Below are 21,437 nucleotides of genomic sequence, written 5' to 3' on the forward strand. Positions count from 1 at the left end.
GAAATCTTTTCTTTTTTAATTTAAAATTTTTTCTTTAGATTTCTTTAAAAGTGATTGAAGACAGTAATTCAAAATGCCTGAAAATCCTGCTACAGGTAAACTAGTTATATACTTCTATCACTAAATTAATTATTCAAAAATGGAATATAAGATGGGATTTAACTTGTACTCTTATTATCCTTCTTCAAACAAGATAAATTGCAGGTCCTGCAAGTTCTTGATCGCTTGAAAATAAAATTGCAGGAGAAGGGTGACACTTCGCAGAATGAGAAGCTCTCTATGTTTTATGAGACACTAAAGAGCCCTCTTTTCAACCAGATACTCACTCTTCAACAGTCCATCAAGCAACTGAAGGGGCAAGTAAGTTACCCATCAGGGTTTTACATGTTGATATATTCAAACCAGCAAAGAAATATAGAAGGAGATAGGTGCAAACTGTCTACTCTTTTTTTTTTTCCTTCTTATTTGCGGTACGCGGGCCTCTCACTGTTGTGGCATCTCCTGCTGTGGAGCACAGGCTCCGGACGCGCAGGCTCAGCGGCCATGGCTCATGGGCCCTGCTGCACTGCGGCATGTGCAATCTTCCCGGACCGGGGCGCGAACCCGCGTCCCCTGAGTCGGCAGACGGACTCTCAACCACTGCGCCACCAGGGAAGCCCTGTCTACTCATAATTCAGCAAAGAGACTGTATTGGGACTTGTGACCTGTGGGTAGCATTGGCATGGATAGTTTAAAAATTTTGGTAATAAATTTTGTGTTTGGCTTTGGAATATGGTTTTTGTACTTATTTATGTAAAGGTCAGATGCTTTGAGAATTCTCAACATTTTCTTCAAAATTACAGGACTCATAGCACCTCTGCTTAGAGTGACCTAAATTAAGAGTTTTAACTGTCCTCTTGGTTGTTCTCTTTTGGGGTCAGGGCTGGCAAATTGATTTTAAATCGTCTATTCTAGAAGCTGAACTTGAATAGTAGCTATCTTATAGATTAAATTTGGGCAGAATTTTAAATGTAATTGAAGATAATGTAGCAGAGTTGTTATGTGAAAATTAAAATTTGGAAAAAATGCTTTTTGCCGATAAACCAAAATGCCTATCCATAAATATTTAGCAAGTGATTTTTGTATAACTAACTAAGGATTAAATTCTGCACGTATGTCTTACTGTGAATTTCTGTCTTTAGATCAAAATTTATACCAGAATTTTAGCACTCCCCATATTGAAGTTTAGATTTCTGTATTCTCTGATCATGGAATGAGTACATCACAGCAATGAATGCTGTTGGTAGGAATAGAAATTGGGAAAGATCACTACAAATCAATCACTGTTACTGGACTAAGAGTGGACTTAACCAGCCTCTTCATCATAATAACAATCATTTATATAGCTTGCAATTGTTATGTAAATAATCATATCGTATTCATTCAATTATAAAATCTCCGTGATTTTTTTCCTGTCATTGTTTTTGTAGAGTTTCTACGGGTGTTGAGTTTTTCTATGAAGTCCTGTTGACATTTGTTCTTGATGTTACCTTTGTTCCATTGTGTTGGCACTTGTTTCAGCCAATGATATTTTAAAAATTAACTTCTGTTTTCCTTTTTCCATAATTACTGGATTCTCCTCCCATTTTTTTTTTTTTAATTAGTGTTTAAGTGGCTCTGAAATTCATCTACTAATCTTGGGCAAGTTACTTAATCCCTGTGTGCCTCAGTTCTCATGTTCACAAAATGAAATAAGAATATCTCCTAGGGCTATTGTAAGGATTAAATGAGATATTACGTAAGAAAGAGTTTTGGTATAGTACTTTGCTTATAGCAAGCACTTAATAAATACTGAGTTATTTTTGTTATATACCACCTGAAGATCTTTTGTGCCTCTCCACATGGAAATGTATAGATGAATGCAAAAGGGCTCAGTGTCTTACATGCATGTTTATATGACTGAATGTGTCTGTGTATCTGAAGTGTAATAAGTTGTTGAACGTGCTATTAACTTGAGGTAATCGTAGAAGGCAGGAAATGAGAACAAATTAAACATTTTGTGTAATACTAAATAAAAAATTTATAGCCTTATAAACACAGATTCATGTATCTGTATCTTATTTCTTTCGTGTGTATGTATTTAGCATGCCATTATTCATGTGATGAACAAAAATAATATTTAATAAATAGAAATATTTTTTGTCTGTAGGTTTCTGTTGATAATTTTCTCTCTCCTTTTTTTCTCCAACAGCTCAGCCATCTACCCTCAGATTGTTCAGCCAACTTTGATTTTTCTAGGAAAGGTTTATTGGTGTTCACGGATGGTGCCATTACTAATGGGAATGCCCATAGGTCCTCTAATAACTTGACTGTATCTGGGTTGTTTCCTTGGACCCCAATGTTGGGAAATGAAGATTTTAACTCAGTCATGCAACAGATGGCTCAGGTAAAGTTATATCTTGTCATGGGAATATTTAGTTTTATTTCTCCTATTATAGGTTAAAAAAGAAACCTACGCTCACTCTTTTTGCCTTTAAAATGTGTTAGTCTGTGTTTTGTTTGCTTGTGGTTTTATATTGTTAGGAGGAATTGATACTATTTTCTAATATGTGTGTTGGAAATTTATTTGTTTAAAATTACATAAGGAAAATATCCATGTGTGTGTTGAGGAGAGATTTCAAGACACGGACTCCAATTTGACACATCTGTACACTTGTAAGGAAAAAGATTCTTACGGTTTTGCTCATAGGAGGAAAATTAATGTCTACCAGAAGTGGTGTAACTCCTTTGAAACTATTTTAAATTTTATGTAAAAAAGAATTAATGGGAGTTAGAACTAACATAATTTGGAAAATCTGGGGAAACATTTGAAAGAGCAATCCATTTTATTCTTAATACCTATTAAAAATTAAATAATAGTTGAATTTTTGGATGTTTTTCTATTTGTTCACCATACCTTCTAACAAGTATCCAAAAAAATAAAACTTGAGTTTGAAAGTTAAAAAGAATCTGTTTAAGGTGTAATAGTTAAATAATGTTCTATACCTAATTCCTTTTTTGATCTTACTGCTCTATACCCTTAATTTGACTAATAATTATTTTTATGTGATGCTTTTATTAGTTGATAACATTTATGATGTTTTCATGTCATAAGTGCAATTATTAGCCAAAGTAATAAAATACTTGTTTGTCACAGGTAAACCCATTTGAATGGTGGCCTTTCCATAATCTTTTGAATTAACCTAATAAAATGGAATATTAATTTATTATGATAGAATTAAAAACAGAACCCTAAAAAAAATGCATCTTCTTCTGACTTAGGGATCAACACTAGTATATTTTTGATAAATCTAATTTATTTTCCTCGTTTAAAAATTTATTTTGCTTCCAGAGAATTTGAGAAGTTCCGTGTACAAAGTAATTTAGAATTTACTGTGGGAAAAGACATTTTTCTCAGGAATTTTCATCCAGCTAGGAATTCATCTCATACTGTGAATGAAGTGTGAAAATACCTCTCCAATTCCCTGAGGTTGCAGAACACTGCCCATGCCCTCTTATGTTCTCCTGAAAATAATCAAGTGAGAGGATTTCCATAAATAATTTATTACTGAAATGCTGAGTTTATTTGGTTTTCTAGAAATGACTTAGGAGAAGTTATTTTGGGGCTATTCACAAAATAGAAACTTCAGTTCTTCAGAAAAAGTGTGTTGGTTAAATGTAAACTTCTCTGACTTTTATTTTTTTTAAATTCCCCTTCATTAGGGCCGGCAAGTTGAATATATAGATATAGAACGGCCCTCAACTGGAGGCCTTGGATTCAGTGTGGTGGCCTTCAGAGGTCAAAATCTGGGAGAAGTCGACATTTTCGTGAAGGAAGTGCAGCCAGGGAGTATAGCTAGCAGGTGAGGAAGGATGTTCATTTTGTGTTTTGCTAATTTTTTTCTGACAATTCTGAAAACATTCTTATAAAGAGAATAAGAAACAAGTCATACAAAACAGTTAACAATAGCAGCTAACATTTTCTCTTCCTATGCAGTTTTTAGGCCTTTTGTAGGTATTCTCACATATACTTGTGGCAGCAGTCTAGCTAGTAGTATCATTAGTCCATTTTATGGATGAGAATGCCGAGTTTCAGAGTTTCAGTGGTTTACCTCTAGTCACAGAGCTATTAATGCTGGAACCATGATGTGATTCCAAGACTGTCTAATGGCAAAGCTAGTGTTCTTTCTACTCCATCACACACTCTCACAATTGAACATGATATTTTAGCTATGGTCTGATCAATAAGATAGGCATATTGAAATTCACGTTCTGCATACTATATTATTTACTTATTAAAATTTTTTTTTAAATTTATTATTTATTTATTTTTGGCTGTGTTGGGTCTTCATTGCTGCGCACGGGCTTTCTCTAGTTGCAGCAAGCGGGGACTACTCTTCATTGCAGTGCGCGGGCTTCTCGTGGTGGCTTCTCTTGTTGCGGAGCATGGGCTCTAGGCCCGTGGGTTTCAGTAGTTGTGGTGCATGGGCTCAGCAGTTGTGGCTTGCGGGCTCTAGAGCGCAGGCTCAGTAGTTGTGGCGCATGGGCTTTGTTGCTCCGCAGCATGTGGAATCTTCCCGGACTAGGGCTTGAAGCCATGTCCCTGGCACTGGCAGGTGGATTATTAATCACCGTGCCACCAGGGAAGTCCTATATTGTTTATTAAACTTGATATTACAACAGTTTTTTGGTGGTCATAACACACTGTTGATTATTTCACTTATTGTCAATGAAAATCCCTCTCAAGTCTATGTGACACCCCCCCCCCCATCTCCACCCCCAGCCCATTGCACTTGTGTCTGGGCTGTATTTTTTAAGGGTTGTGTGCAAGACTTGTATTTTGTTTCTATTTGATTTCAGATCTTTAGTTTATTACTCATTTAAAAAGCATAGTATTCATTATATTACTGTTACCTGTTAGAAAACTAGCAGCAGTAGCATAACTATTACAAAAAATTTCTCAGTTAATAATATATTTTTGAATTCACATTATCCATTCATGGGGATCAGAGTTATAGTCTCCCCAATTGAAAGTTCAGAAATAATGGATTTCCATGACTTTGTATTACTCTACCATCTAATGTAGCATTTCCTCAAGTTTGTTCTGAGGAACCATAGCAATGGTCAACTATATCTGAGAAACTCCTGTTCTTGGAGATTGGTTATACATACTTAGGGTAATCATATAATTTACTGTCCAAGTTGGGACAGTTTTGGGGTGAGAGGGTGTGCCATTAATAATGACACTAAGACAGCAGGTATAAACTAGGACTATTCTGGCAAACCTAGACAATCCAGGGTAAACCTGGACTTAGAGACACTTATTAGCTTCTTTAAGACTATGAAGTCCCTTGACAAAAAGCCTATTTGACTCTGATTGGCCCAAATTTTCTTTTTAATTTTTTTACCTTAAAAATCATTATTGGGATATAATTCACATGACATAAATGTCACCATTTTAAGGTGTACAATTCAGTAGTTTTTAGTGTATTTTCAATGTTTCAACCTTTTTGTGGTCCATTCTTATGTCTCAGTTACTCTGTACTAATTGTTCTGTAAGTACAAATTGAGATGAGCACTTCCAAAAAGAGGAGTTTCATATTTGAGTATGTAAAGATCCTTGACCAAGGCTAAGGACTCAGGTGGCTTCCCATAGGCAGTGGTGCTTGAAGGGAAATTTGAGAGGTGATAGTGGAGTCCGCAGAGGGCAGAAGGTGTCAGGGAGAGGAATAGACGCTTTACTGGTAGCCCTGGTAAACTCCATCTTTGGAGTATGTCTGGTATTTACCTGGTGTGGGAGCTTAGTGCAAGGCAGTACAAGAAGGGGCTGGAGAGAGGAAGGGGCCAGCCATGCAGGACCTTCCAGATCATCTTAAATGGTCTTCCTTTCTTCTGAGGACTTTCCACATAGAACTGTGTTATTTTATGAGCTTGCCTAACCCCTGTTGGCTCTCAAAGTCATGGAAATCCATCATTTCTGAATGTTGCAATGGAGAGATGAGCTGTTTTCCCCTTGAATGGAAAGTGTGAATTCAATTATATATATAGTATGAGAGAGTTAAATTAGAAGTAATAGTAGCAGTAAAATGAATACTATTCAACTTTAGAATGCATCAAAATCATATTTTCCAGGAGACTTCTCCTCTGCAGCTTGTTTATTTTGGGTTGAGTTTATATTTTCTAGGCAGATACTAACTGGAAAGAAATTAGATGTTCTGGAAGTCTACTGGGTAGAGGGAAAGGTAGATTAAAATAGATTGATTCCCAGAAAATAGAAAATTTGAGTGTGAGTAAATTAAGGTGAGTAAATTAAGGTCTGACTTATGCAAAATGAGTTATATCAAGGTTAAAAAGTTTTAAGAGTAACTTATTCATTTTTGATTAATTAAGAAATTTCCCTTAATGAACAAGCTGTGAATAGGAATTTAGGTGATGAAGTTAGAGAAAGGACAATGTAGGAGATGGGAAAATGGAAGGTATTCCTGGATATTGTCCTGTAGTGGTCACATTTAAAAATAAATGTTTCTGGGCTTCCCTGGTGGCGCAGTGGTTGAGAGTCTGCCTGCCGATGCAGGGGACACGGGTTCGTGCCCCGGTCCGCGAAGATTCCACATGCTGTGGAGTGGCTGGGCCTGTGAACCATGGCCACTGAGCCTGCGCGTCCGGAGCCTGTGCTCCACAACAGTAGAGGCCACAACAGTGAGAGGCCCGCGTAACGCAAAAACAAAAAAGCAAAACAAAACAAAAAAAATGTTTCTTGGCACAGTTTTTGAAGGCGCTAGCCTCCTGTGTTCCCTCTTTGCCTGGCAAAGAATACAGCTACTCTTTCTCTTTCCTCCTTTAAAAAAATAATGTTTCTTAAAAAAAAAAAAAAAAAAAAAGCAGTTTCTTTAGGACTAGGGAAAAGTTCACAAGCAACATTTGCAATTTTAAAAATATATATTTCAAAATGATGAAAATCATTATGAAAATAATACATGCCTATAATATAAAATACAGAAATATAATTACCCTGCCCCCCCACCCAAAAAAAAAAGCTCTTGGACTTTGACCACCCTGAGACAACTATAGGAAATACATTAGAAAGTTTCTTTGTTTGTTTATTTGGTTGCATCAGGTCTTAGTCGCGGCAGGTGGGTTCCTTAGTTGTGGCATGTGAACTCTTAGTTGCGGCATGCATGTGGGATCTAGTTCCCATGCCAGGGATCGAACCTGGGCCCCCTGCATTGGGAGTGTGGTGTCTTAACCACTGTGCCACCAGGGAAGTCGCTAGAAAGTTTTCTTTTCTTTTCTTCTTTTTTTTTTTTGGCCGTGCCGTGCAGCTTGTGGGATCTTAATTCCCCAACCAGGAACTGAACCTGGGCCACAGCAGTGAAAGCGCGGAGTCCTAAGCACTAGACAGCCAGGGAATTCCCTAGAATGTTTTCTTTTCATAAAGACAACATCTTAGAATATATGCAATTTTATATCATTCTTTATTTTCTTGTATAACGTAAGCCTTTCCTAATAGTCATAAAAAGATATATAAGCAACATTTTTAATGCAACATGATCTATTGTGAGAGCCACCCACAATTTTGGCATAAAAAATTGAAATATCCAACTTGTTAGTTCCAAAGGAGAATCTAAAATGTCTGAATCCCTGTCCTCAGAAAACTTAAAATCTAACAGTGAAGGATATAGTTAGCTCTGTGGACAGCATACTTAGTATAAATGGATGTTCAGTGAGTGATAAACAAGTGGCTCAGCACCATGATAATGAGGTAAGTGATGAAGGGAGAGAGAGACAGACGAGACACTCAGTTGCAACGTGGAGGGTGGATTGAATTTGGCTGAGCAGAGTGGAAGGGCATTAGAGATGGAGAAAACCATGTACACAAAAGCAGGAAATACCAGACATGTTTGAGAGGGAAAGAGTAAATCAGGATAGTTGGAAAAGAGGTTTATATAGGGAGGAAGCCAAGTTGGAAGAGTACTTTGGGGCCAAATGTAGAGACCTTTGAATACCAACCAAGTTTACATTGTGTCCTAGAGGTCAGAAGTTAACCAAATTCTGGTCCATGATAAAGTTTTGCTGAATCTGCTGTGACCTGAGAAAAAATAAGGGCAATATAATGGAATTTTCATAATTCTAAATTTATGAGTTAGGCTGTTCTGAGATGAATCCCTTCTCAGGGAGATTTTTTTATATTGAAGGTTAAAGATATTCTTTTATAAAATAGTCATGACAAGAGTTTGTTTACTTCCCTTTGACTCTTTCCTTATTGGTCAACAACTATAGATAATCATTTTATACTTTCGAGTTGGGGGATACTAGCATGAAGAGAGCCTAGAAAAATAAACCTTGAGGAATTTTACAAGTTAGGTTTGAGGTATTCGATAAGGATCTCAATTGGATGGTTGACATTGGGAATAGAAAGGAGGAGATGTGTGGTGCAAGAGAGATAAAGAAAGATAAGAAAGAATTGTGATAATGAAGAAACAGGAAGAGCAGGAGGGGTGTATAGGAGATAATGAAGTCAAATACAGCAAACCAGAGTAAATCCTACTCTTAGTATGCACTTTAAGAAGTTAAAGAGTATGGTTTAGAGTCAGACTACTTAGATAAGATGCTAAGCTTGCTTTAATTTCTTGCAGGTCAAATTTAACTAAGTACTTTATTTATTTTTTTCGGAGGTACGCGCGGGCCTCTCACTGTTGTGGCCTCTCCCGTTGCGGAGGCTCCGGACGCGCAGGCTCAGCGACCATGGCTCAGGAGCCCAGCCGCTCCGCGGCATGTGGGATCTTCCCATACCGGGGCACGAACCCGTGTCCCCTGCATCGGCAGGCGGACTCGCAACCACTGTGCCACCAGGGAAGCCCTTAACTAAGTACTTTAAAAGGTGATTGTGAGGAATAAAGGAGATAATGCCTATAAAGCATTTAGCACAGTTCCTAGCTCATAATAAGTGCTCAGTAAATATTAACTATAATAGTACTTTTTTTTCTGAAGATTTTGCTAATTTCTTTAAAAAATCCTTTTTACATTGGTTAGCAGTTGGGAAATTTGTGACTGGGACAGAGAGAAGGGCTCAGATACAGATTTGGAAATAATCTCTATTGATTTCCATGGAGAGTTCGGCCTCTGTTGACAAATGTTGGAGAAGTAAAGGACAATGGGGATGGGATGAATCTGTTAGAGAGGAGATTATTGGTGAACATATAGCCCTGTATGGTCCATGCAGAAGTCAGATTGGAAGGGGTTCAGGAGTACAGGGTTTGGTGCCACAATGAGGACAATGTCCATACTTGCAAAACCTTAGCAGTGGGGCCCTATACATTGTTTTTGCTTATTTTTCTAGCCATATGGCTTTTAAAATGTGTGTGTGGGGCTTCCCTGGTGGCGCAGTGGTTGAGAGTCCGCCTGCCGATGCAGGGGACATGGGTTCGTGCCCCGGTCCGGGAAGATCCCACATGCCACGGAGCGGCTGGGCCCGTGAGCCTTGGCCGCTGAGCCTGCGCGTCCGGAGCCTGTGCTCCGCAATGGGAGAGGCCACAACAGCGAGAGGCCCGCGTAACGCAAAAAAAAAAAAAAAAAAAAAGTTAAAAAAAAAATGTGTGTGTGTAGGGATGCACTACTTAATTGGTTAATTAGTTAATAAGTGCTTTAATGAAAAGAAGTCTGAAGAGCTCTTTTATATTATACAATTAAATATTTCAATAAATGTACTAAGTGAAATAATACCATAATATATAAGCTACCTGAATAGTAGATTTTAAGAATCAGGCTATTATGTCACTTAAAATTTTCTTATTTCATCAAGGGATCAAAGGTTAAAGGAAAATGACCAAATATTGGCTATTAATCACACACCACTGGATCAGAACATTTCCCACCAGCAAGCAATTGCATTGTTACAACAAACCACTGGATCTTTGCATCTGGTTGTGGCCAGGGAACCAGTCCACACAAAAAGCAGCACTTCTACCAGCCTAACTGACGCAAGTCTGCCTGAAACAGTGAGTTGCAAATTTGGAAAAACACTTAATTTTGAATTATGCCTTTGATTTTAAGAAGTGTAAAGATATTTAGAAAATGTCGTTTTATTTGTTGTAGTTCAGGAAAGATGATTATATCTCCAAATGCAGCATTAGCATGTTAAACAAGATATTTCATGGGGGTTTTTGTTTTGTTTTTTCAATGTCCTATGATTCTCCTTGTTTAAGATTATTATTTAATATAGAGGGCAAATTGTAGTCTTGGGTATAATTTGGTGAAGGAAGGAATTCTTTGGTGATGTAACCACTTAATTAAGCTGGGAGTTTTTATTAGAGATTTACTATTGAGTTTTTAAATTAAGATTTGGTTATTTGTTTCAAAAACATTTTTTAAAATTATATTGGGTGTTTATGACTAGATTATGGATACTGCACAATTATAGAAGTTTTTCTTTTCATGTAAGGATGTATACTGAACAATTTAAAAGAGTAAAAGTTTATGTTCCTTTGGGAGTCTTTAAACTTGCTTTGTAACATTTTACAGATTTTGGCCTGCATTTCAAAATGCAAGCTAATAAATCTTATTTTCTTATAACACTAAGTGGTAGCTGATTTATTTAATTTCCATTCATTGGACAAAAGAAAAAATAGACTGGGTACAGTACAAGGTCACAACACTAATGTATAGACATTTTCCCTGTTGTAATCAGTAATATTTATATAGCACAATTTATATAATAAATAGAATGAACAAAGTGGGAAGTTGCTTAGCATAGTGGTTCAGAACAAGGGCTCTGGAGTCAGGCTAAGGTGGGTTCAGGTCCACTTCTTACTTCGTAGGTGAGTCTTACTGGGCAGATGCCTTGACTTCTCCATACCTCAGTTTTCTCATCTGTTGCTTGGAACTAATAACAGTTTCTAGTTCACAGAGATGTTGTGAGGATTGAGAATGCATGTGAAGAGCTAAACACAGTGCCTAGGGCAGAATAAATACTCTATGAATATTAATTGCTGTCCCTAATTTAGGCATTTTTAGCAAACGTTGCTTCCTGTATACTAGGTATTGTTCCAGGTGTGAATTTATTAAATAGTCCCAATATCTCTGGTTATTTTAACATTGCATAGTAACTTTCCAATTTAGTGTAATAGCAGAACTAAGTAATAAGTATGCCCTAATGTCTTGAGGGGGAGACTTTTGCTCTGCAGGCGCATTATGTGAATTTAATGCATACTTCTGATGGAGCCTGCTATTAGAGGAAAAATGCTTATGTCTCTTAGTCTGATTTGTATAATCCTGTTGCTAATATCTTCAGTTAGGCCTACCTTTCCTCTCCTTCATCAGAGTCTCTTCATTTATTCTGGTCACTCTGTGTCCTCACAATCGCATGCTTCACATTGCTGCTAGATTAATCTTTCTAAACCACTGCTTTGTTCCTGTCATTCCCTCTTCTAAAACCTTCAGTTATTCCCACTTATCTGAGCCTAGCTTTGCTCTTAAATTTCCCTTTTGCTTGAATGTCTTTTTTCTCTGTAGAGCAATTAAAATGCTACCTTTTCCTTGAAGCTTTCCATAAGTTTTCATTGGATTTGACCTCTTGTCTCTACATTCCTCCCATCTTTATAATATTTTATGATTCTCTTTTAATTCAGATAAACACATATTTATTGTTTCCTACTAGGTGCTTGGCACTGTGCTAGGTATCAGGCATAGACTGGGGAATGAGACAGTGTGTTTCTATCCTCTTAGAGCTACAGTGTCCTATGGTCCAATATTTTGTCTTATATTTTAATTGTTTATGTTTTAGTTTATCTCTCTACCAGATTATAAAATCTGTAAAGGCAGGGACCATATGATCATCTTTATGTATCTCTGAGCCTCTAGAAAGTTGACTTGATTAATTGTATGAATATTAAATATTTTGTCTACCTGTTACCTTAGTAATTTCTGTATTGGTAAGTGATGAATGTATATGCTTTGCTAACACTTTGCTTCTTACTTGCTATTAATTTGTAGGTTAGTTGGGGCCATATTGAAGATGTTGAGCTTATTAATGATGGCTCTGGATTAGGTTTTGGAATAGTTGGAGGAAAATCGAGTGGTGTAGTTGTGAGGACTATAGTTCCTGGAGGATTAGCAGATCGAGTAAGTTGACCTTCTTTGATTTAATTTTGGTTTTATACAATTTTAATTGTATGGCTTGAAATGTTAATTTTATAACATGGGTTACTAGGATATATGTTTCCATGACCAGAATTTAAGTATAGCTAAAAATGTTTTTTTCTATAACTGTTAATATACACTCACTCTGCTTTATTTTAAAAAGCTCCTAAATCAACGTTTTTTGGGGTGGTTTTCTTTTTTTTTTTTTTTTGGCCTGTGATTGACAGTCATCTTGATTCTATCAAAAGACAATTTTTTTTTTTTTTTTTTTTTTTTGCGGTATGCGGGCCTCTCACTGTTGTGGCCTCTCCCGTTGTGGAGCACAGGGTCCGGACGCGCAGGCTCAGCGGCCATGGCTCACGGGCCCAGCCGCTCCGCGGCATGTGGGATCTTCCCAGACCGGGGCACGAACCCGTGTCCCCTGCATCGGCAGGCGGACTCTCAACCACTGCGCCACCAGGGAAGCCCGACAATATTTTTTATTGAAAGGAATCATTAATGGGTATTGTATTCTGAATATCTATATTATTTTCTCCCAGTGTATCTTTCAAGGTCCTAAATGTTAAAATCAGATGGTACAGCGATTACAAACTTTTATCTCAGTATTGTTTGTGGTAAATTTCACTAGAATTACAAATTTCTGGCATTATAAGTAAAAATACTACCCTTCATTTTTTAGCAGTGTTCAAACTGAAAGTGGGCCATTTTAAAACTTATCAACTGTTTCTGCTTAGTTTTACGTTGAAGAAAATGTTAAATACTACATTGAGTTTTTAAAAAGTAGTTTAGAAATTTGAAGCTACTTAATACAGTAATGAGTTCATATTATATAGACTGTCCATGATAATCAGAATGATTTGTAAATTTTACTGATTAATGTCTAGTCACATGTAAAAATTTATCCCTTCTAAAAAACATATAAAGTAAAAATGAACTTGCTGTGCACATGCAGCTTTGAGGCAAGTTCCTCAGCTCTCTATTTCTAGTCAAGATTGCTCCACCTTGGGTTAGAACTCCGTGCTTCCATTTCAGGGAGCACAGGTTCGATCCCTGGTCAGGGAACTAAGATTCCGCAAGCCATGCGGCCAGGCCAAGAAAAAAAGAAAAAAAAAGGTTGCTCTACCTTATACGAATTGTGGAGCTATTAATATTCCTATTATCCTTTCAGCAGCTAAGTGTATTTATTTAGCATAATGCCTCTCAGAGTTTTGTCTGTGGGTCCCTGAGTCTTTTGCAGGGGGTATACAAGATCAAAACAACTTACATAATAATACTAAAATGTATTAGCCCTTTCACTATGTTGGCGTTTGCACTGATGACATGCAAGCAGTGGTAGGCTAAACCTGCTGGTGCCTTCATGTGAAACAGGGCAGGGGCACACAACTGTACTAGTAGTCATTGCATTCTTCTCCACGTGTGCTTGCCACTGCAACAGCAACAATGCCAGTCTCACTTAAGAAAGTGCAATAAAAACGAATTTAAGTAAGTGCATGTCTTTTTAATACCATGTGACAAAATCAGATGTACTGTATAGCACTTCTGTCATGTACGGAAGTACGGCGGTTTTCTTGAGGGGAAACATTTGTGAGACAAACTAGCCACGTTGTAATATGGAACAGCGTTTTAATAGGAAACAGCATTTTAATTTTTTTAATTTATTTTTTAATTTTTTGCTTTTTTCCCCAAAGTTTCTGAGACCTAATTTTTTGGAAATGCATTATTTTAGTTTCAGGATTACAGCATAATGATTTGATATTTCCATATATTATGAAATGATCACCACAATGTGTCTAGTTAACATCTATTACCTCATAGTTAGAAATTTTTTTTTCTTGTGATAAGAACTTTTGAAATCTCTCTTAGCAACTTTCAGGTATACAGTACAGTACTGTTAACTCCAGTCACCATGCTGTGGTTTATATCCCTATGATTTACTATTTTATAGCTGAAAATTTGTACCTTTTGATCTTCTTCACCCATTTTGCCCGCCCGCCACACCCCTGCCTCTGGCAGCCACCAATCTAGAATACCATTTTTATTTTTGAAAGGATAACTGACAGAAAAATTATGATTATTCAGACTTGGTTATTTGGTAGACAGTTCCTTGAAATGAATGAAGTGAACCTGTTACCTCAAGGAAAAACAACTGACAGCATTTGTTGCTGATGATAAAATTTGAACTTTCAAGCAAAAATTAGAATTTTGGAAAAATTTGTGTTTTACCATAAGCTTGAAATTTTCCAATATTTAAATACTTCTCTGATTAGATTGTTGGTGATGTTAATAAATATGATTTTTTTAATATTGTATAATGTTATATGTCAATATTTAGAAAATCTGCATAACTCTAGGAATCAGTATTTTCTGAAGATCAATGTGTAGTGTGGCAAAATAATATATAGGTAAAAAATCCATTCAGAATTCAAGATTGATCAATAGATTTTAATGAAACAGTATCTGAAAGTTTATTGATGTTGTTTCAGATTCCACATTGCAACTGATCTTTAAGAAATCACCACTTGTCAAATTTTGGTGTGTTATCAAAGAATGGGCTGAAAGGGCTATTAAAATACTCCCCCATTTTCCAAATATATATCTGATTAAGACCAGATTTTCTTTATATACTTCAACCAAAGCAACATATTGCAATACACTGAATGCTGAAGCAGATATGAAAATTCAGCTGTCTTCTTTTAAGTCAGATATTAAAGAGATTTGTAACAATTTCTTTAAGAATACAACTCTTCTCACAATTTTTTTGTTTTAGAAAACATAACTTTTTAAAATAAAAAAATACCAATGTGTAAAAAGTATATATTAATATATTACATATCTTAAATATTTAAAAAGTTTCTCAGTATTGTTTCCCAATTCAGTTGATATCAGCAGATAACAACAGAGAGAACTACATAAACAAAAACTCTGAGATCTCAGTAACTTTTGAGATATAATTGACAGACAATAAATTGCACATATGTAAAGAATACAATTTGACGTGTTTGCTGGCGAGTCTGAAATCTGTAGGGCAGACCAGCAGGCTGGAAACTCAGGCAAGAGTTGACATTAAAGTCTGGACTCTGGGCTTCCCTGGTGGTGCAGTGGTTGAGAGTCCGCCTGCCGATGCAGGGGACACGGGTTCGTGCCCCGGTCCGGGAAGATCCCACATGCCGCGGAGCCTGTGCGTCCAGAGCCTGTGCTCTGCAATGGGAGAGGCCACAACAGTGAGAGGCCCGCATACCGCAAAAAAAAAAAAGAAAAAAGAAAAAAAAAGTCTGGACTCTGAAATTTGTATGGCAAATTGGCAGGGTTTTGTTATAGTTTTAAGGCAGAATTGCTTTTCCAGGAAACCTCAGTTTTTGCTCATAAAGTCTTCAGCTGATTAGATGGAGCCTATCCATGTTATCAAGAGTAACATTCTTAAAGTCAACTGATTGTAGATATTAATTACATCGACAAAATACCTTCACAGTAACATCTAAACTAGTGTTTGACCAAACAACTGGGCACCAGAGCTTAGCCAAGGTGACACATAAAATTTAACCATGATACCATCTATCACTACAGTCAAGAACATATTCATGACCCACAAAGATTTTCTGTGCCCTTTTGTAATCCCTATTCCTCCATCCTCAATTATTTTTAAGAATGTAAAGGAGTTCTGAGACCAAAAAGGTTGAGAATGCTCGTTATAGGTTCTTCAAAAGACATCTTCAGCACAAAACAAGTAATAATCTTTACGGATTTTTTTGAAAAATTTTGAAACCTGGAAAGGGATGAGATATTGTGGAGTATTTTGGCGTTTTTTCTCACCCCAACCCGCCTCCTTTAGCAATTTTAATAAACTTATTTGCTATAGTAGCATTTTTCAAGATGCAAAGTGGAGTAGTTATTATGAAGAACAAAGGGTCAAATAAATTTGGAAAGCACCAAGTTAAACAAAATCAAATAGATTACTGTACATTAATGTACATTATGAATTTTCACAAGAAGAATATGATGTGCAGAGTTTCCCTTTGTGACACTTGGTAAAAGCCCATGTCTGATTTTCACCCTTTCCTGGAAGGGATTGTCACTGTTTCAGGTCTTCAGGATGGGGGGCATGTGCCTGTCAGAGTCATAATGGAGAAGCGAGTGTTTATGCCAGATATGGTCATCTGCCTAATACACATTATTCTCGTGTAATCCTCAGAACAGTCATAAATTTTATTCACAAATCATAGGTATGGGAACTTAAGAAATTGCCCAAGGCTATGCAACTAAGAAATGACAAAGTCAGGATTGAGCCTACATCTGTTAGATGTACTGCTTAAATCTACTTATACAAGGTTGATCCCGATGTTTTCATTTTCCTGGTGTACACCTGTCCAGGGTTGGTCAGGCCTATGAGGGAATTGCCAGCTCTAACAGCAACATTGCTATTGGTCCTTTCCTGTAGGGAATATGATGAGACCTAAACATAGGGGACAGAGCAGTATTCACTTCTCTCTTCCCCTCATCCCAGCCAAATGGCAGATAAAATCTCTTCAGCTAACTCTGCTTTGTTGCTAAATCTTTAGAGTTGTTGCTCACGTAGCCTGATCATAGCTTTAAAATTATTAAAGGGAATATTGCTTTTCATTAAAATGTACTCATATTTTGACTGTTAATGCTCACTGTCGACCATGGCAATCTTCATGGTAAGGGAATATGGATGTCTTAGGTCATTAGTTAGATGTGATTTAGATTGATCATAAAGTGATACCTACATTCTGCTAAAGGGGTTAACTAATACTACTTTCTCTAAAGACTATAAAATTGTATAACAGAAAGTTAGAAAAGCAAGTCAGTATTTCTTATTTAAAAGGGTTTCATAAAATAGCCGCTTGTATTTTCTTTTGTGTACAGATAAGTCAATATGGGGTAGAGTTGAGGGGGCAAAGAATACCTAACTGAGCCTAAAGAAGTATCAGAAATGGATGCATTTGAGGACTTGCTGTAAGGAAGGCACTAGGCTAAAGCTTTTACATATAGTATTTTTTTAAGCTATTTATTTATTTATTATATTTACGGACTTTATTTTTGACTGCATTCGGTCTTTGTTGCTGCACGTGGGCTTTCTCTAGTTGTGGCGAGCAGGGGCTACTCTTCCTTGCAGTGCGTGGGCTTCTCATTGCGGTGGCTTCTCTTGTGGAGCATGGGCTGTAGGTGCGTGGGCTTCAGTAGTTGTGGCTCGCAGGCTTCAGTAGTTGTGGCTCGCGGGCTCTAGAGCACAGGCTCAGTAGTTGTGGCACACGGGCTTAGTTGCTTCGCAGTCTGTGGGATCTTCCCGGACCAGGGATCGAAGCTGTGTCCCCTGCATTGACAGGTGGATTCTTAACCACCGTGCCACTAGGGAAGTACCAAACATATAGTATTGAGTTTAGTGCTCACAACTCAATGAGAGAGGAATTTATCCTCATCTTACTTAAGAGGGATCTGAGATTTAGGTAGGATCAGTAACTGACCTATGGCCCTACAGCTTGATCAAAGTAGTGCCAGCATTTGAACTTGGGTGTGTCTGACTACAAAGCCTTGTCATTCTGCTGTCTACTGCCTCTACTGTTGTAAAGTAAATGAAGTGGAAAAATATTGACTTATACGGGTTTTTTAGAAATGTTTATTGAGACCTAATTACAGTGAGCAATCAGTAAATGTAATCAGGGCCAATTCCCTGAATAGGGAAATTATATGGTATCGTGTAAGGGGAGCTAAAAGACCTATCTACCTGTAATCCTTAGGTACTCTCCAAAATTCACAGTGCCTGAAACATCTTCTGAGAATTCTGTTCAGCTATGGAAAAAATTTCAGAATTTTTCAGCAGTTAGAAGTTTTGTTTTTTGTTTTGTTTTTTTGTTTGTTTGTTTTTAAATAAATTGATATGGGCAGTGTAAAACTTTTTTGTTTTGCAGAAATCTCTTTTATGTGGTCTGGAGGAATTCTAGGGAAACCAGGTACATTGAGTTACCCCGTTGTCTCCCAAAGGTGATTATTAAAGCACAACCTACTTAAAAGTTGTCATGAATTATTGACTTTTTGGTATCAGGCAATTGTAATATGAGTCCTATTACCTATCTAGTAACCTTTAATACTAAGAAGGAATGGAACCAACCAAGGATTGGAGAAGTAGGTGTGGACTATGAGGAATTTTTAGTCTAGAATAATAAAGGCCCAGCTTGAGGACACTGAACAGTTCGTTATTCCCAGTAATTTTGCTTTGAGTGTGTCTGTAAACTGGTAGTTTCCTTATCCTTAAAAATCATTGATGAGGGCTCTGGAAATATGAGAAGGATAGGGTAGATGTACTTACACTTAGTACCTTTAATTCCTTGAGGGAAAGAGCATTTTTTTATGGTTCTAGTAATATAAATTATATCTTTATAAAAGGCTTGCAATATTCTTACTAAAAGTCAAGATAAAAGAATACCAAATCAAACTAGCCAAGGATCTAAGTTATCCATCTACTGATTTTTGGTCAAAATACAGGATTAAGATGATTTTCCTTTGGAGATTCAAACCTGAGACACTTGCCATGAGGTTGACATTTATTTATTTTTTTCTTTTCTTTTTTTTTAATGTGCATTCTTATTATTTGTTTATTTATTTAACATCTTTATTGGAGTATAATTGCTTTACAGTGTTAGTTTCTGCTGTATAACAAAGTGAATCAGCTATATATAGGCATACATCCCCATATCTCCTCCCTCTTACATCTTCCTCCCACCCTCCCTATCCCACCCCTCTAGGTGGTCACAAAGCACCGAGCTGATCTCCCCCTGCAATGCAGCTGCTTCCCACTAGCTATCTATTTTACACTGGTAGAGTATATATGTCAGTGCTACTCTCTCACTTCGTCCCAGCTTACCCTTCCCCCTCCCATGTCCTCAAGTCCATTCTCTACATCTGAGTCTTTATTCTGTCCTGCCCCTAGGTTCATTAGAACCATTTTTTTATTTTTTATTTTTTTTTAGATTCCATATACATGTGTTAGCATACGGTATTTGTTTTTCTCTTTTGCCTTTTGATTAAAGACCAATGATAGAAATGTCCTGGAATCAGAAGTGGTAATAATTTCATTTTCTGAGTTGTGGAAGTATTTGGTGCCATTTTTTAATTTTCAGAGAAACAAATTTGATTTCTTTCTTTTGTAGCTCAAGCCTGAAATCCTTTAGGTTTTCAAATATCTTTTGAATTGAAATTTATCATCTACAACAGCCTATCAGAGAACTTAAAAGTGCAGAGTGCTAAATGTTTTTTTAGCCAATAACTGCTAACTTGGATTAAAGTATTTTTTCTTAAAAAAAAAAACTATATGAGTGATACTGTTAGTGTTTTCACTGTAACAGTGTGTTACCCTGTTACATCAGCTATTTTAATTTTTTGCCTTCCATACTATCTTTTCCTGTATGTATAATTTTTTCTCTCTTTTGAAAGACTCTATGGGTTAATAAACTTTCATATTTCACTGTTAGATTAGCATGCCATGACTTTGAATCTTGACATAGCTATTTGTTGGCTATCATTGACTTATGATTTCTGTTAAAGAACAAAAAGGACTCTATACCTTTTAGTTTCCTTCCACGGTAGACAGGTTATGAAAGGAGAATATTGATCAGAAAGTATCAGTAAAATGCAATGTTTGGGGCTGCTGGACTTGTAAAAGCTAGCTGTCATTTTGGTGTCTTTCCTATCAATCTGATTATGGTTGTTTTGCACTTATGAATTCCTTAGAACACCTGTTTATCTGGAACAAGAAAATGTTTGACTTTCAGTGACAGGTGCAAATTATCTACATCATTTAAAATCGAGTTCAGGTAATATAGGAAAACAATAGTGCTTAGGAGGTGACTGTACTTACAGTGAAATGTCCTTTGTCCAAGCCAAGTGTGAAAACACTCACCATATTCTTTATTCTGTGGTCAGGCCAAAATTCTGTTCAAGAATGGTTTATTCACAGAGGCATCTTACCCTTATTTTTCATCATGAACACTTGACTGTCTCTTAAGTAGTTGCTTGTTTTGTTTCAAGTTTGTTGCATTGATAAAAAATAGAACATCAAATTATCAGTGCTTAAAGTAGAAATCCAGCAATTCTTTGTTCCTTTTTCCACAGTAATTTCTTCCTTGCATCTATTTCTTTTCTAAGTCTTTCCAAATGTTTCTGACTTGAATTGCTTTTCTGTTTCACTGCTCCTCTTTGCTTGCAGTAGCTTCTAGTGCCTTCTGCAGAATTCACAACAAAGCATATAGTTTTCTACTCGCTGTTTTGATCTAACACCTTCTTTCATACAGGTTTCTGCAAAATTGGAGAAAAGGAAGGTTGGGGAATAGACTTTTAGTTTTAAGGCCCTCTCTTTTTTGCTCTTTTCTATCCCTCCCTCCCTCCCTCCCTTCCTTTCCACTTTTTTTCTTCTGAGTTCCATCTGGAACTTACAGATGGTGCCTCCTGGAGCCAGGAGTATGACGCTTAGAACTGTACTAGCCCAGTGGTCATGGCTCTATTCTCAGGTTGTCCTTCTGTCCCAGGTGCAAAATATCTATTTTCATCTTCATTTTATTTCAAGCTTTTTGACAGTTATAGGAAATTTCTTAGAGAATAGGAAACAGTATATTTATTATCTACTGATATTACTTTGGAGATATCAAAGTATAAGACAAATGATTAATAAGAACAGGTCTTCAGTGAGACAACTTGGGTTGAACTTTGGCCCTGCCACTTATTAGCTTTGTGATCTTGGTCAGTTCAGTCAACCTTTTTGAATCTCGGTTTTCTCATTTTAAAGCTGTTCTTCACTGAAAGAGATGATACATGAAAAGTGATTTTTTCATCCTGTAAAGTTCTCTGGTGGTGTAATTTTTCATAACTGGTTCTGTTTACATTTTGGAATCTTTAATATATTGTAGTAAAGATAAGTAAAGAGAATTCAGACCTTCTGATGAAACAAATTTAGTGAAAATGAAGTGGATCAACTATTCAAAAATTTCACAAACGAAGGTAGAATGGAACTGATATACTTTGAAAAAAATTTTTATTTTTTAAATTAATTAATTAATTAATTAATTTATTGTTGGCTCTGTTGGTTCTTCGTTTCTGTGCGAGGGCTTTCTCTAGTTGCGGCAAGTGGGGGCCACTCTTCATCGCGGTGCGCGGGCCTCTCACTGTCGTGGCCTCTCTTGTTGCGGAGCACAAGCTCCAGACGCGCAGGCTCAGTAGTTGTGGCTCACGGGCCTAGTTGCTCCGCGGCATGTGGGATCTTCCCAGACCAG

At 36.8% G+C, this 21,437-nt stretch overlaps 1 protein-coding gene across 12 annotated transcripts in view; it reads left to right on the forward strand.

Annotated features, from left to right (window-relative positions):
* The window catches only part of PATJ (PATJ crumbs cell polarity complex component), a 356,331-nt gene that overhangs the window by 11,746 nt on the left and 323,148 nt on the right, over positions 1-21,437 (forward strand). For all 12 annotated transcript variants that reach the window (XM_067726362.1, XM_067726358.1, XM_067726363.1 and 9 more), the window contains exons 2-7: positions 39-95; positions 194-360; positions 2,231-2,425; positions 3,742-3,881; positions 9,821-10,016; positions 12,010-12,138. In XM_067726362.1, coding sequence (XP_067582463.1) covers positions 74-95; positions 194-360; positions 2,231-2,425; positions 3,742-3,881; positions 9,821-10,016; positions 12,010-12,138 — 849 coding nt within the window. In that variant the 5' untranslated portion in view covers positions 39-73. The remainder of the gene's footprint in view (positions 1-38; positions 96-193; positions 361-2,230; positions 2,426-3,741; positions 3,882-9,820; positions 10,017-12,009; positions 12,139-21,437) is intronic.

This window comes from Pseudorca crassidens, chromosome 2 (assembly GCF_039906515.1).
Source record: "Pseudorca crassidens isolate mPseCra1 chromosome 2, mPseCra1.hap1, whole genome shotgun sequence".
Lineage (NCBI taxonomy): Eukaryota > Metazoa > Chordata > Mammalia > Artiodactyla > Delphinidae > Pseudorca > Pseudorca crassidens.